Source organism: Hippocampus guttulatus, chromosome 15 (genome assembly GCF_054856545.1).
Source record: "Hippocampus guttulatus isolate MCC_2025c chromosome 15, RoL_Hgut_1.0, whole genome shotgun sequence".
In the NCBI taxonomy this organism is placed as follows: domain Eukaryota; kingdom Metazoa; phylum Chordata; class Actinopteri; order Syngnathiformes; family Syngnathidae; genus Hippocampus; species Hippocampus guttulatus.
Window position 1 is genome coordinate 3445421 of NC_141275.1, and position 19926 is coordinate 3465346.

At 46.0% G+C, this 19926-nt stretch overlaps 1 protein-coding gene across 3 annotated transcripts in view; it reads right to left on the minus strand.

Moving 5' to 3' along the window:
- igsf9bb (immunoglobulin superfamily, member 9Bb) overlaps window positions 1-19926 on the minus strand; it is a 100235-nt gene that overhangs the window by 6268 nt on the left and 74041 nt on the right. For 2 of the 3 annotated variants that reach the window (XR_015103073.1, XR_015103072.1), the window contains exons 18-19: window positions 8393-11069; window positions 1810-2059 (exon numbers count right to left, since the gene is read on the minus strand). Coding sequence is in view for 1 of the 3 variants with exons in the window: in XM_086131110.1 (XP_085987236.1) it covers window positions 1932-2059; window positions 9432-11069 (1766 nt within the window). In the remaining 2 variants the exon portion in view is untranslated. Of the gene's footprint in view, window positions 1-1809; window positions 2060-8392; window positions 11070-19926 lie in introns of those variants that run through there. The other variant, XM_086131110.1, reaches the window with a different exon arrangement.

Genomic DNA, 19926 nt, shown 5'->3' on the forward strand with positions numbered 1-19926 from the left:
CCCCCCCCCCCAAATAGGTTTTCCTAAAACATACATGTTACAATTTGATTATTGCACAATAAATGAGAGTTGAGCAGAATGTAAAAAACAAAGAATAAAGAATAAAAATGATGGTTATTTAACTTTTGACTGCGTCCTCGTTTTTTTTGCCCTCTTTAGTTCATGTTCTCTCTCGGAAGGGGTTTTTGCCTGCCGTTTTGGAAAGAACTGATCCAAGGACATTTGCTTTTGTCGGCTTTTAACAATTCTTCGAAAATGTCCAAGGCAAATATCAGCATAGTGAGCGATCGCCTGACTGGTGAACACTTTTTCTGGGTGATTCACATTTACGTAAATCTATCGGAACGCCTCATGGCCTAAGAAAGGAGTGACGAGGACGCTGCATAGACACAGAACTTCTACACACATAGACTCATACATTTTAGCCAATGGGATGTCAGGAAGATGCTAGGTAATAGCCAATGGCAGAGCAGCTATCAGTATGTTGCGTTCAGGAAACTCAGGAGCTGCGGGTAGCAGCCCATACTGTATTTTTACCTTTCGTATCTTGAAATTTCTTTCGTAACAAGAGGCAATATTTTCCTGTTGAGGTGTTTCGTCACTTGAAAATTTCGTATGAAGAGACGTTCGTAAGTAGAGGCACCACTGACTTAGAGTAATATACACCACACCATAGCAATACATGATTCATTTAAGATTGCGTGACTTTTGCTTTTGATATGATTTTTATCAGTGGAAATGCACATGCCTCGTCAAGTGGAGTGTCTTATCGGTAGGCTCTCTTCTCGTCTCTCTCATTTTGTAAATTTGTAGCAAGTTAACGGAGTTTATCGTTTGTCCATTTCGATAGTTGTGCACGCCATGATGATGTCAATTGTAAAGGACATGGTCAATAAACGATATTAAGGGTAGGTTTGCAGGAAGACAGCAATTGATATGTTTTATATAACCTCCTAAAATTGGGTTTGCTTTATTAACCTTGGAAGATTAATACAGGTTTGTGATGAAGCTCATTGCCAACATTCAAGGGAATAAAATGGCAGGCTCCATTTCGTCATCTTGAACAAAAGCCTCATAGTAGGGAAGAAAATGTTCAAATTTGCATGACAGCATTTTCCTGCAGCTGAAGTCACCACAGTACTGCTTCTTTTACATGCACAAGTTTATCATGAAAAGTTCTGAGGGACCCTTTCCCTGGTTCTTTGGTCTTTAACCCTTTCAGGGACAGCGGTTACTACAGTGGACAGTTTATCATGTTGTCAGGTTACAGGGCGCATGAAAGGGTTTATGATCGCTATATTAAAGGCGATGTTCAGAAGACTCCACATTCTCAGTTGAACTATTTTTGCCAGAAAGACTGAGAGATAGTTCTGGACTGCCGGCAGGTCAGTCTCGTACCTGCATTCTGTCATGCTTTGGCCTGTGTTTTATTTTTTGTTTCAGTTCTGGCTAGAGTGGATGGAGGGTGTTCCCTCCAGCGGCGCACCTGTCTCTCGTTACAATCACTGGGATATAAAAGGAATCTGACTCCAGCTGTGCTGCGTCAGATTATTAACCTCGCTCGCTTGTTATGCCTCAAGTGTTGTTTTTCTAGACCTCTTGTCCATGCTCATAGTTCGCTCTTGTCCATATTGATCTCGCTTCGTATTTTCAGTTTTGTGATTATTTCATCTCAGTTTTGTTTTTGCATGAGTGAATTCTCTTAGTCTTTCGTTTCTAGTATTTCTGGGTGTAATTTTTACCTTGGCTTTTGCAAGCGTTTTTTTTTGTTTTGTTTATGCCGTGTTTCCCTCGCTCTTTGTTTGTAATTTGCCAGTTCTCCAGTTTTTTTGTAAATTCACATTTCAGCTTCACATTTTATCCCCTGAGCGCCCACTGTATGCTCTTCATTTTGAAGGGTAATAAATCATGTTCAAAATATGCCAACATACCTGCTTTCCTCCTAGTCTTGGAATTATTGTTATTCATTGTCATCTTCTTAGCCTTTCTAATACGTTGGTATCTCAGAGCATCAATCCTCTCAGACCCCGAACGAACACTCGGTGCACCTCGACGTTTTCTAAATAAGGAGAACAAAGAGGGAAAAGGGGTAACTCCATGCCAAATATTTTAAAGGAAATAAAATTGAATACTAACTCTAAGTCAGTCCTGCTTGATCCATGCAAGAGGTGGAACACAATGTTCAAGGATCAACATGGGACACTTCAAGGTGCTGTCTTCTGAATCTTTTTTTTTTGATTCCATGCGCTACATTATTTGGGAAATTTTTAACAGCCTTAAACATTGTTAGGAATAAAAATGGGACTCATTCGATAAATACATATTTTGATGATTTGATCCAATGAAATCTCCATATAAAAGTGATATTTTTCATTTTAGGGCATGTACACTAGGTGATAAATGTAATATTTAAATGAATCTGACATTTGATGAGCACTGCAATCACAAACTGAATGTCTATGCCTTTTAGGTGAATATTTCCTCCTCTGAAAAAAAAATATAGATGCAAATGCTCCTTTGATGTGGCTTGTCAACGGCTGTTGCTTGTATCAAAATGTATCGCTCGCTCTCTCTTTGTGAAGGCACTTATGACTTGGTAGCCCAAAGATTTCTGCCAATCACACATCGGCAGCCTATTTCTACGTCTTGAAGCACAGAAAACAATTAGCATTTACAGGGAGGGAGGGGGGGAGATGGGCATCTTTCCACAGTGGCTGCAGAGAGAAACCGAGGATCATTAGAACAGGAAGGAAAACCACAGCTGAGCAACAAAGCATTGTCGATATGTATTCATAGACATGGAAACTGTCTACAATGGGCTTCACCATGCTGACAGGGGGAGAGATGGCTGGAGGGGAAATGACTACGCGGGAACAGTCACATCATGAAAAATAAGCCAAAGAAAAGCGAAGCACTAGGACAAGAAATGTAACAAGAATTAATCAATAGAATTGTTTGTTGTTGGGGGTTTTTTTTTTTGGAAACGGAGGAGGATTTAGCAATGGCATGCATGGCAGTTTGCACATGGAACAGAACTTTAAAGGGGAATACATTCAAAAGCTTTGATTCTCCATACAGATGCTTTACAAGTTTTAAGGCAATGTACGCAAATGGGATTATCAAAAATACAAAATGTGAAAAGCGTTATATTTGTAATGTACTTGTTGATCAGTTTGCTTTTTCATTGAAATCCCTCCTGGGCGCCTCCCTGTTGAAATGTGCCAGGCGCGTCCCACTTGGAGGAGGCCCCGGGGACCACCCAGGACACGACGGAGAGACTATATTTCCCTACTGGGAACGCCTTAGGATCCCCCAGGAAGAGATGGACGAAGTGGCTGGGGAAAGGGAAGTCTTGGATTCCCGGTAAAGCTACTGACGCTGCCATCTGACCCCGGCGAAGTGGAAGAAAACGGATGGATGGATAGATGAATGCTTTTCAATTATGAGAGCTCGAGTTCCCAAAACTGTCAATCTTAAATGGATGCTTGTTGAAGATCACAAATCTGTGAATTGTGGCTTCCAGTGGTAACACAGCTGAATGTTACAACACATTTACTGGATTAAAAATATTTTTCTTTGGAATCATACAAACAAAAAAAGCACATATGAGTACCGGTAATTGGTGGAAAAAAGGCAACACGTGACCTTGCAATAACCACTATGGAAGCTAATTTTATTTTGAAAACGTGGCAAAGGAGTTACCGTGTTTCCTCGCTATTTTGCAGTTCAGTTATTGTGGATTCTCTCTATTGTGGATTTGTGTCCATAAGTTCATGTATGTCGTGTATGTTTTACCTTGCTATTTTGCGGGTTTAGCAGCTATTTGTCTTCCCTTTAAATTGGACCAATTAAAATTGTATTTTTTTTGGAAGGGAAATTGGTTTTGCAAAAACCAACAGCATGAACATTACACAGCTCGTTGCCTATAATCAGCAGCTGGGTATTTATTCGACAACATAGGTGTCAAACCCAAGGCCCAGGGGCGAGATCTGGCCCGCCAAAGTAAATCATGGGTGCCCACTTTCATGAACCTTGCTAAAATGTGTTCCAAAATGTCAAATCATTACGTGAAATAAATTATCTTCAGATTTTGCAATAATTTTGTTCCGCTGTTCACACACACTTGAACAAGCTATTATAGTTTACTTGACTGAGCGTAATGCATCAATTTGTTGAGTTTGACACCCCTGTTCTACAATTTGTATTTCAAAAAGTTACATTTATTCAGTGTAACACGTGTTTAGAAGCGTGGGAACTGTGTATGTGTGGGTGGGGAAGTCTTAATAGACATGTCTTAAAGAAAAGTCAACTTCTACTTTGGAGAAATTCACCAATTGCGGACTTGGAACGTATCACCTGTGAAAAGTGATGGGCCACTGTACAGTGCTTGATATTTAGAAATAACACTGCATTATTACTGTTTTTGTTTATTAAGTAAAGTGATTTTTCATGATCATGTTTTTGTGTGTTTCCAGCAAGTGGAAGACTAAAGCCATTCCTTCAGTGTGCCCACGTGCTGCTTATTATTATTAGCCATGTATTTAAGGACTGCAGTTTGTCAGATTGTTTTGACCCTGTTGCTGCTCTTGCTCAAGTGATTGTTTTCTAGACCTCTTGCTCTCATCATAGTAGTTAATCCCTTAGTTCCAGGTTTTTGTAAGTTTAGACTTTGTGTAGTCATTTTACCTTGCTTTTGTTTGTTCGTGTGAATAGGACTCTTGTCATTTCATTTGGTATTCTCGGTCTATTTTCTTCTGACTATTTTATTGCCTTTTGCAAGCACCTTTTATTAATGTATTGTTTTTCCTGGTTCTTGTTGTGACCAGTGATTTCTGTGTAGATTTTGTTGGCACACTTTTGTTCTTGTAAATAAATAGTTATGTCACAGAGTTTTGTATAGTGTCTATGTTTCTGTGATCCTAAACATTATTCGGTTTGTTTCGGACCTGACATGATTTAAGCAGAAGCAGTCTCAGTCACCCCTCCGTGAGTCGTCACCTTGCCGTGGTGGAGGGGTTTGTGGGTCCCAATGATCCTAGGGGCTAAATTGTCTGCGGCTTAATGCCCCTGGTAGGGTCACCCATGGCAAACAGGTCCTAGGTGAGGGATCAGACGAAGCACAGCTCAAAAGATCCCTTATGATGAGTATAATATATGGACTTGAGTTTCCCTTGCCCAGACGCGGGACACCAGAGCCCCCCCTCTTGAGCCAGGCCTGGAGGTGGGGCTCGTTGGCGACACACCCACGGTGTGGCCACGGTTGGTGGCCTACACCCACGGGGCCCCACCGGGTTTAGCCTGAAAAGGCAACGTAGGTCCCCTTTCCCATGGGCTCACCATCTATGGGAGGGCATTGAGTCTGAGTGCACCATGTTCCGTGCCTCTATTGTTGAGGCGGCCAGCCTGATGCAGCTTCAGCGGTCGCCGAGGCAAAAACTCGGGCGTGGGAAGAGTTCAGAGAGGCCATGGAAGCCAATTTCCGGACGGCTTCGAGGAAATTTTGGTCCACCGTCCAACGTCTCAGGAGGAGGAAGCAGTGCACCATTCACACTGTGTCCAGTGGGGATGGGGCGCTGCTGACCTCAACTCGGGATGTTGTAAGTCGTAGGCAGAGTACTTTGAAGACCTCCTCAACTCCACCAACATGCCTTCCTTAGAGGAAGCAGATTCTGGGGACTCTGAGGTGGGCTCTCCTATCTCTGTGGTAAAAAAGCTCCTTGATGGCAAAGCCCCAGGGGTGGATGAGATCAGCCCAGAGTTCCTCAAGGCTCTGGATGTTGTGGGTCTGTCCTGGTTGACACGCCTCTGCAACATCGTGTGGTCGTCGAGGAAAGTGCCTCTGGATTGGCAGACCGGGGTGGTGGTCCCTCTTTTAAAAAGAGGGACTGGAGGGTGTGTTCCGACTACAGAGGGATGACACTCCTCAGCCTCCCTCGTAAGGTCTATTGAGGGGTGCTGGAGAGGAGGGTCCATCGGGAAGTTGAGCCTCAGATTCAGGAGGAGCAGTGTGGTTTTGGTCCCGGCCATGGAACATTGGACCAGCTCTACACCCTTAGCAGGGTCTTTGAGGGCACGTGGGACCTCGCCCAGCCAGTCTACATGTCCTTTGTGGACTTGGAGAAGGTGTTCGGGATGAAGATGGTGATGAAGCGGTTGGGATGAAAATTAGCACCTCCAAATCTGAAACAATGGTCGTCAGTCGGAAAAGGGTGGAGTATCCTCTCCGGGTCGGGGAGGAGATCTTGCCCCAAGTGGAGGAGTTCAAGTATCTCTGGGTCTTATTCACGAGCGAGGGCAGAAAGGAGCGGGAGATCGCCAGGCAGATTGGTGCAGAGTCTGCTGTGATGCAGACTTTGTATCGGTCTGTCGTGGTAAAGAAGGAGATGAGCCAAAAGCTCAATTTACTGGTCGATCTACGTTCCAACCCTCACCTATGGTCACGAGCTATGAGTCGCGACCGAAAGAACGAGGTCCCGGATACAAGCGGCCGAGATGGGTTTTCTCCGCAGGGTGTCCGGGCTCTCCCTTGGAGATAAGGTGAGAAGCTCGGTCATCCGGGAGGGGCTCAAAGTCGTGCTGCTTCTCCTTCATGTCGAGAGGAGCCAGATAAGGTGGCTTGGCCATCTGATTGGGATGCCTCCTGAATGCCTCCCTGGTGAGGTGTTCCGGGCCTGTCCCATCGGCAGGAGGCCCCGGGGACGACCCAGGACACGTCTGGGCTTCACTGCTAAAGATGTTGCCCCCGCGACCCGTCTCCGCATAAGCAGTAGAAGATGGATGGATGAGTCTCAGTCAGTCATGGTATCCTGATGCCTAAATGTTTTTCCCAGGATGCGAAGGCAATGTCAGTCAAGGGATAATCAAGTCGTTCTTTATTCTGTTCATCGGCTGTGTCATTTAAATAGTTTGACACTACTGAAAGTATTTTTACACTTCCAGTTAATGATATCAGTTGTCCAGTGCCTTCAACGCCATCCAGCCCAACCTACTGGGGACAAACTGCAGCACGCCGGAGTGGACCACCATCTCATATCATGGATTAGAGATTAGCTCACAAACCGGCCACAGTACGTGAGGGCACAGAGCTGTGAGTCGGACAGGCTTTTCTGCAGCACTGGGGCGCCACAGGGGACTGTCCTGGCTCCATTCCTGTTCACTCTCTCTACCTCGGAGTTCAGCTACTGTACATCACTGCAACCTGCCACCTTCAGAAGTTCTCTGACGACTCCACGATTATCGGCCTCATTACAGAAAAATATGATCGGAAGTACAGGGGACTGACAGAGGACTTCGTGGACTGGTGCCTGCAGAATCACCTCCAGATCAACCCCGGGAAAACTAAGGAGTTGGTTGAGGATTTCTGCAGTAAACAGTCCTCACCTGCACCGATGAACATCCAGCGTACGGACATCGAGAGGGTGACCTCCTACAAGTACTTGGGTGTTCTTCTCAACAATAAACTAGACTGATCCCCCAACACGGACGCCCTGATCAGGAAGGGACAGAGCCAGCTCTTCCTACTCAGGAAACTGAGGTCTTTTGGGGTTCAGCGGTCACTCCTTAAGACCTTCTATGACTCTGGTGGCTTCAGCCATCCATTCTGGCATAGTCTGCTGGTCAGGCAGCATCTCAGCCCGGGACAGAGAGAGACTTGGCCGACTGGTCAGGAGGGCCAGTTATGTCCTGGGCTGCTCCCTGGACACTGGAGGGGGTGGGCAACAGGAGGATTCTAGCTAAGCTAACAGCTATGATGGACAGACCCTCCCAGGCCCTTCCGGCCCCCTGACAGCACTGGGCAGCTCCTTCAGCCAGAGACTGTTACACCCACACTGCAAGAGGGAGAGGTACCGCCGCTCGTTGCTGTCAGGCTGCTGAATTAATACGTGAAAACCTGAACTCACCCACCATTGTAAATAGCACAGCCACCTTATGCAGCATATATGCAATTGCATATATGCTTATATCATTTATTTTATATTTTATATTGCATTCTGTACTGTGTACAGTTCATTTTTTTAAACATTTATTTTGTGCATGCAAATGTTTTATGTTTTCTTTTTCTACTTCTTCCTTCCAATTTTGCTGCTGTAGATTGCGAAGAGACAAATAAAGGTTTTCTTATTCTTATTAAACCAACGGGCCACATAAATATGTTGGTGATACATTTGTCTTGATATTCAATGTCTTCCGACTGTAGCACCTAGTACGAATACCAATGCTTAATTTGCGAAAACATAAGAAGAAAAAAAATCACTGAAATGAGCTACAGTTGACTGAGGGAAGCAAAAATTGAGCAAAGACTCATCTCTTGTATTCCCCTTTAAAGGACGAGGTGATCAAAAAAGCCCCACCTGCTAACCCCTCCCCTTTCAGACATGGATCCAACCCTTACCTATTGCAGTGTAGAGGACTTGGTCACAACAACGCTGCCCAGATAGCTGAGATCAATCAAAAACAAAGCACGTAAGACTCCAGGAGCTATTAAAATCAACTTACCATACTGTCCCTAATTCATAATGATGAAAACATTGCGGAACATGAGAAGCGGACAGGCCCTGTGACACACTTGGCCCAACAACCTGCCCTTGGGAATGAGGTTGTCGTGAGGCAATTAAAGGAATCATTGAGAAAAGGGTTACAGAAACAGAAGGGAAAGTTAGATTGGGAAAGCATCTGAAAAGGCGGAGGGGGAGTATTGGTAATGAAAACAGGTTACTCAGGCCGAGGATGGGCCGCAGGGCCTGCCAAGATGAACTCTTCGTAAAGCATCCCTCTGCATGACACAGGCATCCTCAAACGCTTGGATCTAGACATAACAATGGATATTTATCTGGGGATTCAATTTGATGAATATTAGGGAATTCCTCCTGTTCGGTGGAAGCAAGATAATGTATGATCTAAATGGAGACAAGGACCCTGAGCTGATGTCTGCCGATCAACAGAATTTAATGGGAGTGTGGCAAAAAAATAAAATAAAAATCACTCCACTAGAAATAAAAAAATATCGCTTGTCATCAATGATAGATTGAAGTTCATTAAGGTCAGACGTAAACTGTGGAGCAATACAGAGTATAGCTGATTGTTTTAAATTACGTTCACTTAAAGATTCAATGCATTGAGCATATTTGACTGCTCCTTAATACTGCTGTGACAAAATATTTTGATAGAATACCAAGGCAGCATTCATCGAAAGAAGTTTTAGAGTTGGTGAGCGACATATATAATATACATACATTTTATGTACAGCTTTTTATGTACATAATGTGTAGAATAGGTAGGTACTGTTCTAAGAGGATGTTTTGTTGTTTTCAAATTCTAATTTCAACTGTTGCACGCTACATTAGGAAGCAAAATATTTAAGTGAAGTCACACTAAAAGCTTATGGGTTGGGCGGATGACTCAATCCCTACCTACATGGCTGATGCACCTACCCTGAAGCTGACAACTGGGATGGAGAAGGCTCGGATGGAAGGATCTCCTCCTCGGTCCGCCTGTGCGATGGCACCTGCCCAAATATGTTCCTGCTTTCCATGGGTGGCGATGGGGACTGGGAAGCTGGATAGCTGGTTGCAGATGAAGCAAAGGCCATGTGGGAACGATAGCTAGGACTGGACCTTCTGCTACCCTGGCCTAGTGCAGGTGAGGAAGAAGGGGAAGATCTCCTTGAGAAGGTGACTGTGGATGGAGGTAGGAGGTTAATCTCAGACATCTCTGGGGGTATGGGAGTTTGAATAAGGTTTGGACGTGGCCGGGGACGTACAACAATCTCAGGGGATCCCTCATGAGAACTAAAGGGACTTTGGGTGAGAGGGGAAAGTCGAGAGGGCTGGAGAACCACCGGATGCACACCAGAATCCATCCTACGAGCTTGTCTTGGACTGAAATGGGGGGTCGATTCAAACCATCGGGTATCCAGGCTACTGAGGGTGCTAGGTCTGATATGGGCCATTGGATCAGTGTAAGGCATAACTGGAACACCCATACCGTGGCTTGTACGTCTTAGCTGCCCTATTTGAGCCTCTTGCATAGCTAAATGCCTGGCTGGAGAGCCATGAGGCCTGGCTTTGCTGGGAGACTTGCTTGAGTAGCTCTGTGGTGCTTCGAGTGGCAATACAGATGGATAGGTGGGCATTGGGAGGGAGGAGGTCTGGAAAGCACTAAGGGGAAGAACAGGTGGTGGGGGTGGATAGGGAGAATCATGGCGGAGATGCAAAGAGTGGTGAGGTGGAAAAATGAATTGGGGCCCCTCCACGGTTGAAAATGTAAAATCCATTCCCCGCCAAAATTCTGGTGAATGAGAGGAAGACCCTAGTGTCAGAGGATAAGGGAAGCCAGAGACAGCATATTGTGTGAAATCACCCTCCCCCATTTCCTCTGGAATCATGGGATAACCAAAGGGACTTTCAGTCACGTATGGAGGGGAGGACATGACAGAGCTCAGCGGACTAGTATCGGTCATGTAAAAAGGAGGAGGGGGATCATGATCCCTATGCGAGCCCAAGTAGCCATAGAAAGCCCTGTGATGGAGAGAGCCTCGAATCTGCCCCGTGGCCTGGAGTCGACTGCTCTCCATGATAGTCATACCTTCAAAGGGCTTCTGGAAACGGGGGCTGTAGGCTGGAGGCTGGAGGAAGGATTCATGACTGGAGATGGGTGAAATCTGGTGAGGCCGAAGGGGGGCCATAACTGGTGGAAGAGGCCTAAGATCGTCATTCTCTTCATCCGACTGCCGAAATTCAGGATAGAGATCCGATTCTTCCACGAAAGGAAAACCCTCAATTCGGCGGGGCTTGACAGAAAACTCTGCATCAGTGGGATCGATGACAAAGCGCCCATCTGGGCCGCGACTGATGAGTTCAATAGGTGTTGTTGCTTCAGTCTCTTGCTTAGAGATGGTGTATCTCTTGCTTGTTATTGCTCTTTTGGTCTTCTTATACAGAGACAACTCCTCCTTCTTTCCTGGACTTGAGGGTGGTTTCTTCCCATGTTGTTCATGACTATCCTCAGATGATTCTGATAGGGATGTCTTTGAGCGAATGCTTTCTGGACTCGCCTTTCCTGAAGATTGCCTGAAGAAGAAGAATATAATACATGTAAAAATGTAGTGCAGTCATCTGTCCAATTCGGCTGGAAAATTTAGAACCAGCTCCCCAAAAATACACAATTGGCCCACTGGTAAAACCAGGTTCAAGAGGAACATAGTTTATATGGGAAGTCTGTCAGATATTTGCTCATTTACTTCTTGTCAGAGAGTTTTAAAAAAAAAATTCTGTGACGGATTCCTGAAGGGTACACAAAGAACAGAATCGCTCACGGATATACAATTCATGCATAAAAATGACAACAACAAATTTGTTTGTTAGCATTAATACAAGGAAATACCCTTTTCTCAAATTCATTACCGGAGACCAAGACTCTGTTACTGTCCAAAATGTTAAAATAAATACATAAATACATGCATGTTTCCAATCATGGAAAAATGTGAACTATCTGAAAGAAATTATGTTTCGATATATCGTGACTGTGTTTAATGTCATATCTCCACTTTATAATGATTGACTTTCTTACATAACCATTCTTGTGTGCACATAAATGTTATGTTGTAAAAGTATGCAACTAAATAAAGTATTATAATTATCATTTTTTACAATGCTGTGTTTGTAACGAGAATCTAGCTACCCCACCACATCTGTTTGTATGAAGCGTAACAGCTCACCATACGTTCAAGGAAGTTGTTTCTTGTAATGAATCGAAGTGTCGGCAGCCTGAGAAAATCAATTAAATTTTTGAGCAGATTTGCCAAATTGAAAAAAACTCCTCTGAATCATGTCTGATTGATGCAAACAAGTCGAAATCGAGTTGTTAATGAAGTTGTTCATGAAAATGTCGCTCTGCATATTTCACTGTTAAATGTCAATATGGATTTGATGAAATTGCTACCTTGATAGTAACATGATTTATCCTGCTACATATTGCTTTAACAACCTAAAACTAAAGATATGCGTTTGTCATAGCACTGTCATTTAAGTAAAGAAAGCTTAAATACTTAGCAGTATAACCCCCAATTCCAATGAAGTTGGGATGTTGCATTCAACATAAAGAAAAAGAGAATAGAATGATTTGCAAATCTTTTTCAACTTCTATTTAATGGAATATACGACAGCAAGTCCAACTACATCTTTCATCTGGATCAAGACAGGGAGTTGCAGCATCCAATCGCATCCCTGGGTATTCCCCTCCACCATGATGCGCCTGATGAAAAGTTTTACCTCTAAGCAGAAATGTCATTTGCAAATATCTGCTTTTACTTTGGACAACAATGACTAAATCAGGAACTGAATCAGCTTCGAAAAGTTTGATGGGTACATCACTCCATTGCTTAGTTGTTTAATTGTTGTTTTTCAATCACCAAATAACAACAATTGGTTGACAGACAGTAATAGGATAAAAATTATTTCATAACACACTTTAATATGAAATAAATCATTTCAGATTATTTGATAAATCAAGGGAATATATGATGGAATAATTGTTTCTAAAAATATTCGAAGGTGACAATATCTTGTTAACTTTTTGATCACCGGCCAATGTGAGGAAGTTACCGGACAATTTCCACGAGCAAACGTTTTTTTTGTTCAACTCCACTGTTTTCATCTACTTCCCCGACATTAAGTCTCTGTGTTTCTTGCGCTGGTTTCACTTTAGACGGTAGCATGAAATACCAACTGTCAAGCATAAGAAGTGGGCCTATTGGGCCACTTTGGCCTCCCGGACTCTGGAGGCAGCTGACAGCAATCGGCTGACCAATTAGAAAACGGCTTTGACGGTCACTGAGGTAAAAGGAATAGGAGGAATTCGGTGAGGCCAAGGAAAACGACTTCTGGAGGGCTTCAAGGAAATTCTGGAGGGTGAAGGAGTGCACCATTAATATTGAGTATAGTCAAGACATCAACTCGGGACATTGTGAGTTTGTGGGGAGAATACTTTGAAGACCCCCTCAATTCCACCGACATGCCTTCCTTAGAGGAAGCAGATTCTGGGGACTCTGAGGTGGGTTCTCCTATCTCTGTGGTTAAAGTCACCGATGTGGTTAAAAAGCTCCTCGATGGCAAAGCCCCAGAGGGGGAGGAGATCAGCCTCAAGGCTCTGGATGTTGTGGGGTTGTCCTGGTTGACACACCTCTTCAACATCTTGTGGACTTTGGGGACAGGTGCCTCAAGATTGGACCACCGGAATGGTGGTCCACCTTTTTAAGAAGAGGAACTGGAGAGTGTATTACAAGTAGAGGGGGCTCTCACTTCTCATCCTCCCTGGTAACGTCTAATCAGGGGTTCTGGAGAATAGGGTCCATCAGGAAGTTGAATCTCAGATTCAAGCGGAGCAGTGAGGTTTTAGTCCTGGCCGTAGAACAGTGGAACCGTTTACGCCCTCAGCAGAGTCAGCAGTCCGTGGGAGTTCGCCTAACCAGAGTATGAGTATCAATATCAGTCTCCTGAGGCGGTTCAGGCTATGTATGACTTATGTCAGTGTTTGGTCCGGATTGCTGGCAATAAGTTAAATTCATTTCCAGTGAGAGCTGGACTCTACCATGGCTTTTGAGACATAAGTCAAGTCAAGTCAAGTCAACAGTATTTATAGAGCACTTTCAAACAGCCATCGCTGCATACAAAGTGCTGTACATGGAGCAATTTAACATGCACAATAAACAGTAAGACAAATCGGTAATAAAGGCGGTAGAAAGCACCAAACAGTAAAACCAAGAACAAATCTAAGTCATGCTGAGTCGAATGCCAAAGAATACAAGTGAGTTTTGAGGAGGGTTTTGAAGATGGGCAGCGAGGAGGCTTGCCGAATGTTCAGTGGGAGGTCATTCCAGAGAGAGGGACCAGCAACAGAAAAGGCTCGATCCCCTCTGAGCCTCAGTTTAGTTCTTGGTACTTCTAATAAGGTCTGGTCCACAGACCTGAGGCGCCGGGCAGGTGTGTAGGGGCGGATGAGCTCAGAGAGGTAAGGTGGCGCGAGATTATTCAGAGATTTGAAAACAAATAAGAGGATCTTGAAAATAACTCTGAAATGAATGGGGAGCCAGTGAAGGGATGCCAGAGTAGGAGTTATGTGCTCCCTCTTATGAGTACCAGTCAAGAGGCGAGCAGCGGCATTCTGGACCAGCTGAAGGCGCTTAATGGAGGACTGGCTGACTCCAAAGTAAAGGGCATTGCAGTAATCGAGCCGGGATGTGACAAAGGCATGAATTACTGTCTCAAAGTGTTCATGTGAGAGGAGAGGTTTTATTTTGGCCAGCTGTCTAAGGTGAAAGAAGCTGGATTTAACAACGGCACCAATTTGCCGATCGAGTTTGAAATCACTGTCCAGTTTAAGGCCCAAGTTTGAGACTGTTGACTTAAGATAAGGAGACAGGGGGCCCAAGTCTACAGGATGGAATGTACAAGGGCCACTGGGACCAAACAATATCACCTCTGTCTTCTTTTCATTGAATCTCAAGAAATTTTGTGCCATCCAGGTTTTGATTTCTTCCAGACAGGATAGGAGTGGCCTTAATGAGAAGGCGTCTTTCTTGCTCAGTGGGACATAGATCTGGCAGTCATCTGCATAGCAGTGGAAGGGAATAAAACAATTGTGTTCTTTTTTTTTCACTTGACTCTAGATAAACAGACAAATAACAGTTGCAGTGTGGGATATTTTCATCAAGAATAAATATTTTCAATATGTTCAACTGAGGAAAAACCACAAACAGTATTGTTGTTGCCTTGTGGGTGTATTCGACTCAGAACATGCAGCTGGGTCAAATATTTGGACTGGGAATCAAACAAAGGTGCCAAGGTGAACAGAGTGTGCAATTTTTAAGGGAGACTGGACTGTTTGGCACTCACTCTGCACGGGAAAATTTGGGTTTGTACCAACTTGCATCCAGCCCCTCCCAATAATGCTCAATACTGGGAATGAGGCTAATTGGACTCCTGTAAAATTGGGGGAGATCAGAGAGTAAGGCGGAATAAGGGTAAAAAGGAGTGCTTGGAAAATACAGTAGCCTGGTACTGGTATATACAGAAGTTAGGAAATGCTAGATGGGATGAAGAAATGTCAAATCACAGAGAATGGAGAGTAACAAAGGTCCTTTAATATTAGGGGAACTGGAACTTGAGATAAGAGCAAGAGAGAAAGTAATTGTTGGACCATCACGTATAAATTACCGTGGATGTTTAATATGTGACAAAAAAAACAAAACGAAAAACAACAAGAACACTACCCCTCAAAAAGTACTGGAACAGTGATGTCAATTTCTATCTTTCGACTGTAAACTGAAAACATTTGGTTTCTCAAAAGACGAATATTAGACATATCAACTCTGCAGGTTTTATTCCCAGGTGTTTACATCTGCATCAGATGCTTAGCTAGCAGGAAACTTAATATTGAGTTATCCTGAACAATATATACAATATTATGGCCACTGCACACATTTAATTTCTTTAAATGTGCTTTTTCATTGTCTGACCTTTCAATTATTGGTTCTATTTGAGGATGACTTACTTCAGTAAGCCAGCTAAAGTTTAAGTCACTTATCTTGGCCAGTCTAAAAAATTACATTTCTTGTCCCTCATGTACGCCGTTGTTGTTGTTGTTTTTTTTTTAAATCATCATTTTGGTGGCATTTCCCCCATATCCATCCAAATGTTTCTGGAGACCTCTGAGTTCATTTGCAGTCCAACAGTTCACCATCCATCCATCCATCCATCCATCATCTACCGCTTATCCGGGGCCGGGTCGCGGGGGCAACAGCTTTAGCAGGGAAGCCCAGACTTCCCTCTCCCGAGCTACTTCTTCCAGCTCTCCCCGGGGGATCCCGAGACGTTCCCAGGCCAGCTGGGTGACATAGTCTCTCCAGCGTGTCCTGGGTCTTCCTCGGGGTCTCCTCCCGGTGGGACATGCCCGGAACACCTCACCAGGGAGGCGCTCAGGAGGCATCCGAATCAGATGCCCAAGCCACCTCATCTGGCTCCTCTCGATGTGGAGGAGAAGCGGCTCGACTCTGAGCCCCTCCCGGATGACCGAGCTTCTCACCTTATCTCTAAGGGAGAGCCCGGACACCCTGCGGAGAAAACTCATTTTGGCCGCTTGTAACCGGGATCTCGTTCTTTCGGTCACGACCTGTAGCTCGTGACCATAGATGAGGGTTGGAACGTAGATCGACCGGTAAATTGAGAGCTTCGCCCTTTGGCTCAGCTCCTTCTTCACCACGACAGACCGATACAACGTCCGCATCACAGCAGACGCTGCACCGATCCGCCTGTCGATCTCTCGCTCCCTCCTGCCCCCACTCGTGAACAAGACCCCAAGATACTTGAACTCCTCCACTTGGGGCAAGATCTCCTCTCCGACCCGGAGGGGGCACTCCACCCTTTTCCGACTGAGGACCATGGTTTCAGATTTGGAGGTGCTGATCTTCATCCCAGCCGCTTCACACTCGGCTGCGAAACGCTCCAGTGAGAGTTGGAGAGCCCTGTTTGAAGGAGCCAACAGCACCACATCATCTGCAAAAAGCAGGGATGCAATACTGAGGCCCCCAAAACGGACCCCCTCAACGCTTCGGCTGTGCCTAGAAATTCTGTCCATAAAGGTTATGAACAGAATCTGCGACAAAGGGCAGCCTTGGCGGAGTCCTACCCCCACTGGAAACGATTCCAACTTACTGCCGGCAATGCGAACCAAACTCTGACATTGGTGGTATAGTGACCGAACCGCCCGTATCAGGGGGTTCGGTACCCCATACCCACGAAGCACCCCCCACAGAACTCCCCGAGGGACACGGTCAAACGCCTTCTCCAAGTCCACAAAACACATGTAGACTGGTTGGGCGAATTCCCACATACCCTCGAGGACCCTGCTAAGGGTGTAGAGCTGGTCCACTGTTCCACGGCCGGGACGAAAACCACACTGCTCCTCCTCAATCTGAGGCTCGACTTCCTGACGGACCCTCCTCTCCAGCACCCCTGAATAGACCTTACCAGGGAGGCTGAGGAGTGTGATCCCTCTGTAGTTGGAACACACCCTCCGGTCCCCCTTTTTAAAAAGAGGGACTACCACCCCGGTCTGCCAATCCAGAGGCACTCTCCCTGTTGACCACGCGATGTTGCAGAGGCGTGTCAACCAGGACAGCCCCACAACATCCAGAGCCTTGAGGAACTCCGGGCGGATCCCATCCACCCCTGGGGCCTTGCCACCGAGGAGCTTTTTAACCACATCGGTGACTTCAACCACAGAGATAGGAGAGCCCACCTCAGAGTCCCCAGGCTCTGCTTCCTCCAAGGAAGGCGTGTTGGTGGAGTTGAGGAGGTCTTCGAAGTACTCTGCCCACCGGTTCACAACGTCCCGAGTCGAAGTCAGCAGCGCCCCATCCCCACTGTACACAGTGTTAGTGGTGCACTGCTTCCCCCTCCTGAGACGTCGGATGGTGGACCAGAATTTCCTCGAAGCCGTCCGGAAGTCGGCTTCCATGGCCTCACCGAACTCTTCCCACGCTCCGGTTTTTGCCTCGGCGACCACCGAAGCTGCGTTCCGCTTGGCCAGTCGATACCCGTCAGCTGCCTCTGGGGTCCCACAGGCCATAAAGGCTCGATAGGACTCCTTCTTCAGCTTGACGGCATCCCTTACTGCTGGTGTCCACCAGCGAGTACGGGGGTTGCCGCCTCGACAGGCACCAACCACCTTACGGCCACAACTCAGATTGGCCGCCTCAACAATAGAGGCACGGAACATGGTCCACTCGGGCTCAATGTCCCCCGCCTCCCCCGGAACATGGGAAAAGCTCTGTCGGAGGTGGGAGTTGAAACTCCTTCTGACAGGGGATTCCGCCAGACGCTCCCAACAAACCCTCACAATACGTTTGGGTCTGCCAGGACGGACCGGCATCTTCCCCCACCATCGGAGCCTACTCACCACCAGGTGGTGATCAGTTGACAGCTCCGCCCCTCTCTTCACCCGAGTGTCCAGAACATGCGGCCGCAAATCCGATGATACAACTACAAAGTCGATCATCGAACTGCGGCCTAGGGTGTCCTGGTGCCAAGTGCACATATGGACACCCTTATGTTTGAACAAGGTGTTCGTTATGGACAATCCGTGGCGAGCACAGAAGTCCAATAACAAAACACCACTCGAGTTCTGATCGGGGGGCCGTTCCTCCCAATCACGCCCCTCCAGGTCTCACTGTCATTGCCCACGTGAGCATTGAAGTCCCCAGCAGAACAAGGGAGTCCCCAGCAGGAGTACTCTCCAGCACACCCTCCAAGGACTCCAAAAAGGGTGGGTATGCTGAGCTGCTGTTTGGTGCATATGCACAAACAACAGTCAGGACCCGTCCACCCACCCGAAGGCAGAGGGAGGCAACCCTCTCGTCTACCGGTGTGAACCCCAATGTACAGGCACTGAGCCGGGGGGCAATGAGTATGCCCACACCTGCTCTGCGCCTCTCACCGTGAGCAACTCCAGAGTGGAAGAGAGTCCAACCCCTCTCGAGAGAACTGGTACCAGAACCCAGGCTGTGTGTGGAGGCAAGTCCGACTATATCCAGTCGGAAATTCTCTGCCTCACACATCAGCTCGGGCTCCTTCCCTGCCAGAGAGGTGACATTCCATGTCCCAAGAGCTAGCTTCTGCAGCCGAGGATCGGACCGCCAGGGTCCCCGCCTTTGGCTGCCGCCCAGCTCACATTGCACCCGACCCCTTTGGCCCCTCTCATGGGTGGTGAGCCCATGGGAAGGGGGACCCACGTTGCCTCTTCGGGCTGTCCCCGGCCGGGCCCCATGGGTGTAGGCCCGGCTACCAGGCGCTTGCCAACGAGCCCCACCTCCAGGCCTGGCTCCAGAGGGGGGCCCCTGACCCGCGTCCGGGCAAGGGAAACCTTGGTCCATATATTTTTCTCATCATAAGGGTCTTTGAGCCGTGCTTTGTCTGGCCCCTCACCTAGAACCTGTTTGCCATGGGTGACCCTGCCAGGGGCATAAATCCCCAGACAACTTAGCTCCTAGGATCATTGGGACACACAAACCCCTCCACCACGGTAAGGTGACGACTCACGGAGGGGCCAACAGTTCACAATTTTTCTTTTTTTTAATCCCAGAAATTTTACGCCTGTTTGTGTAAATTCTTTCTGACCTAGCTATTCTTCTTGCTGATAGATGGGTTGCCTCTTCTCTCCTTTTGGTCATGTTCCGCGAGTTCATTGCTTTCTTTAAAGCTATCAAAAGGTTTCTTTCAATACCTGCTGCTATTTTCCCTTCCCGGGTTTACCCACATCATTACCAAAAGGTTGTATTGGTTATAATTTTGACACACATCTAAAATAATGATTGACCGAACATTTTCCACTAATAAAAATGCACAAAAGGTTATGGCTTTGTTCGTTTGTTTTTTAACATGAAGCTGTTATTAGAAAAACAGGGAGGATGACAGTGCTGCCGTTAAAAACAATAAAAAATATGTTGCTAGAATTTTTTTTGGGAGGGGGGGGGGGCAGCAGCATATAAACTCAAACTACAGTCTGTCAAGTCACTGCTCTCAGATAAAACCAAAACTTTTTTCCACCATGAAGGAAGCATGAAAAACAAGGCACGAAATGCAGAGTGGACTCTGGTAAATCTGGAATTACGCTGGTTTTCTGTTGTTGCTATTTAATGTTTATTTGTTCACATTTGTATATTTATGTCTTTATGTATTTTATGCAGTTTAGGTTACTGCCATTATTTTTAGCTGTGTATGTTTCAATGCACTATATGTTTGCACTGTGGTTGAGAGAGGAAAGTAATTTCATCTGTGCTGTATGTTGCACGTATTTGACAATAAAACTGACTTGACTTGACTTGTTCATTGGATCTTTTCTCCAGTCATCTCTTTGTGTATGTAGTGTAAT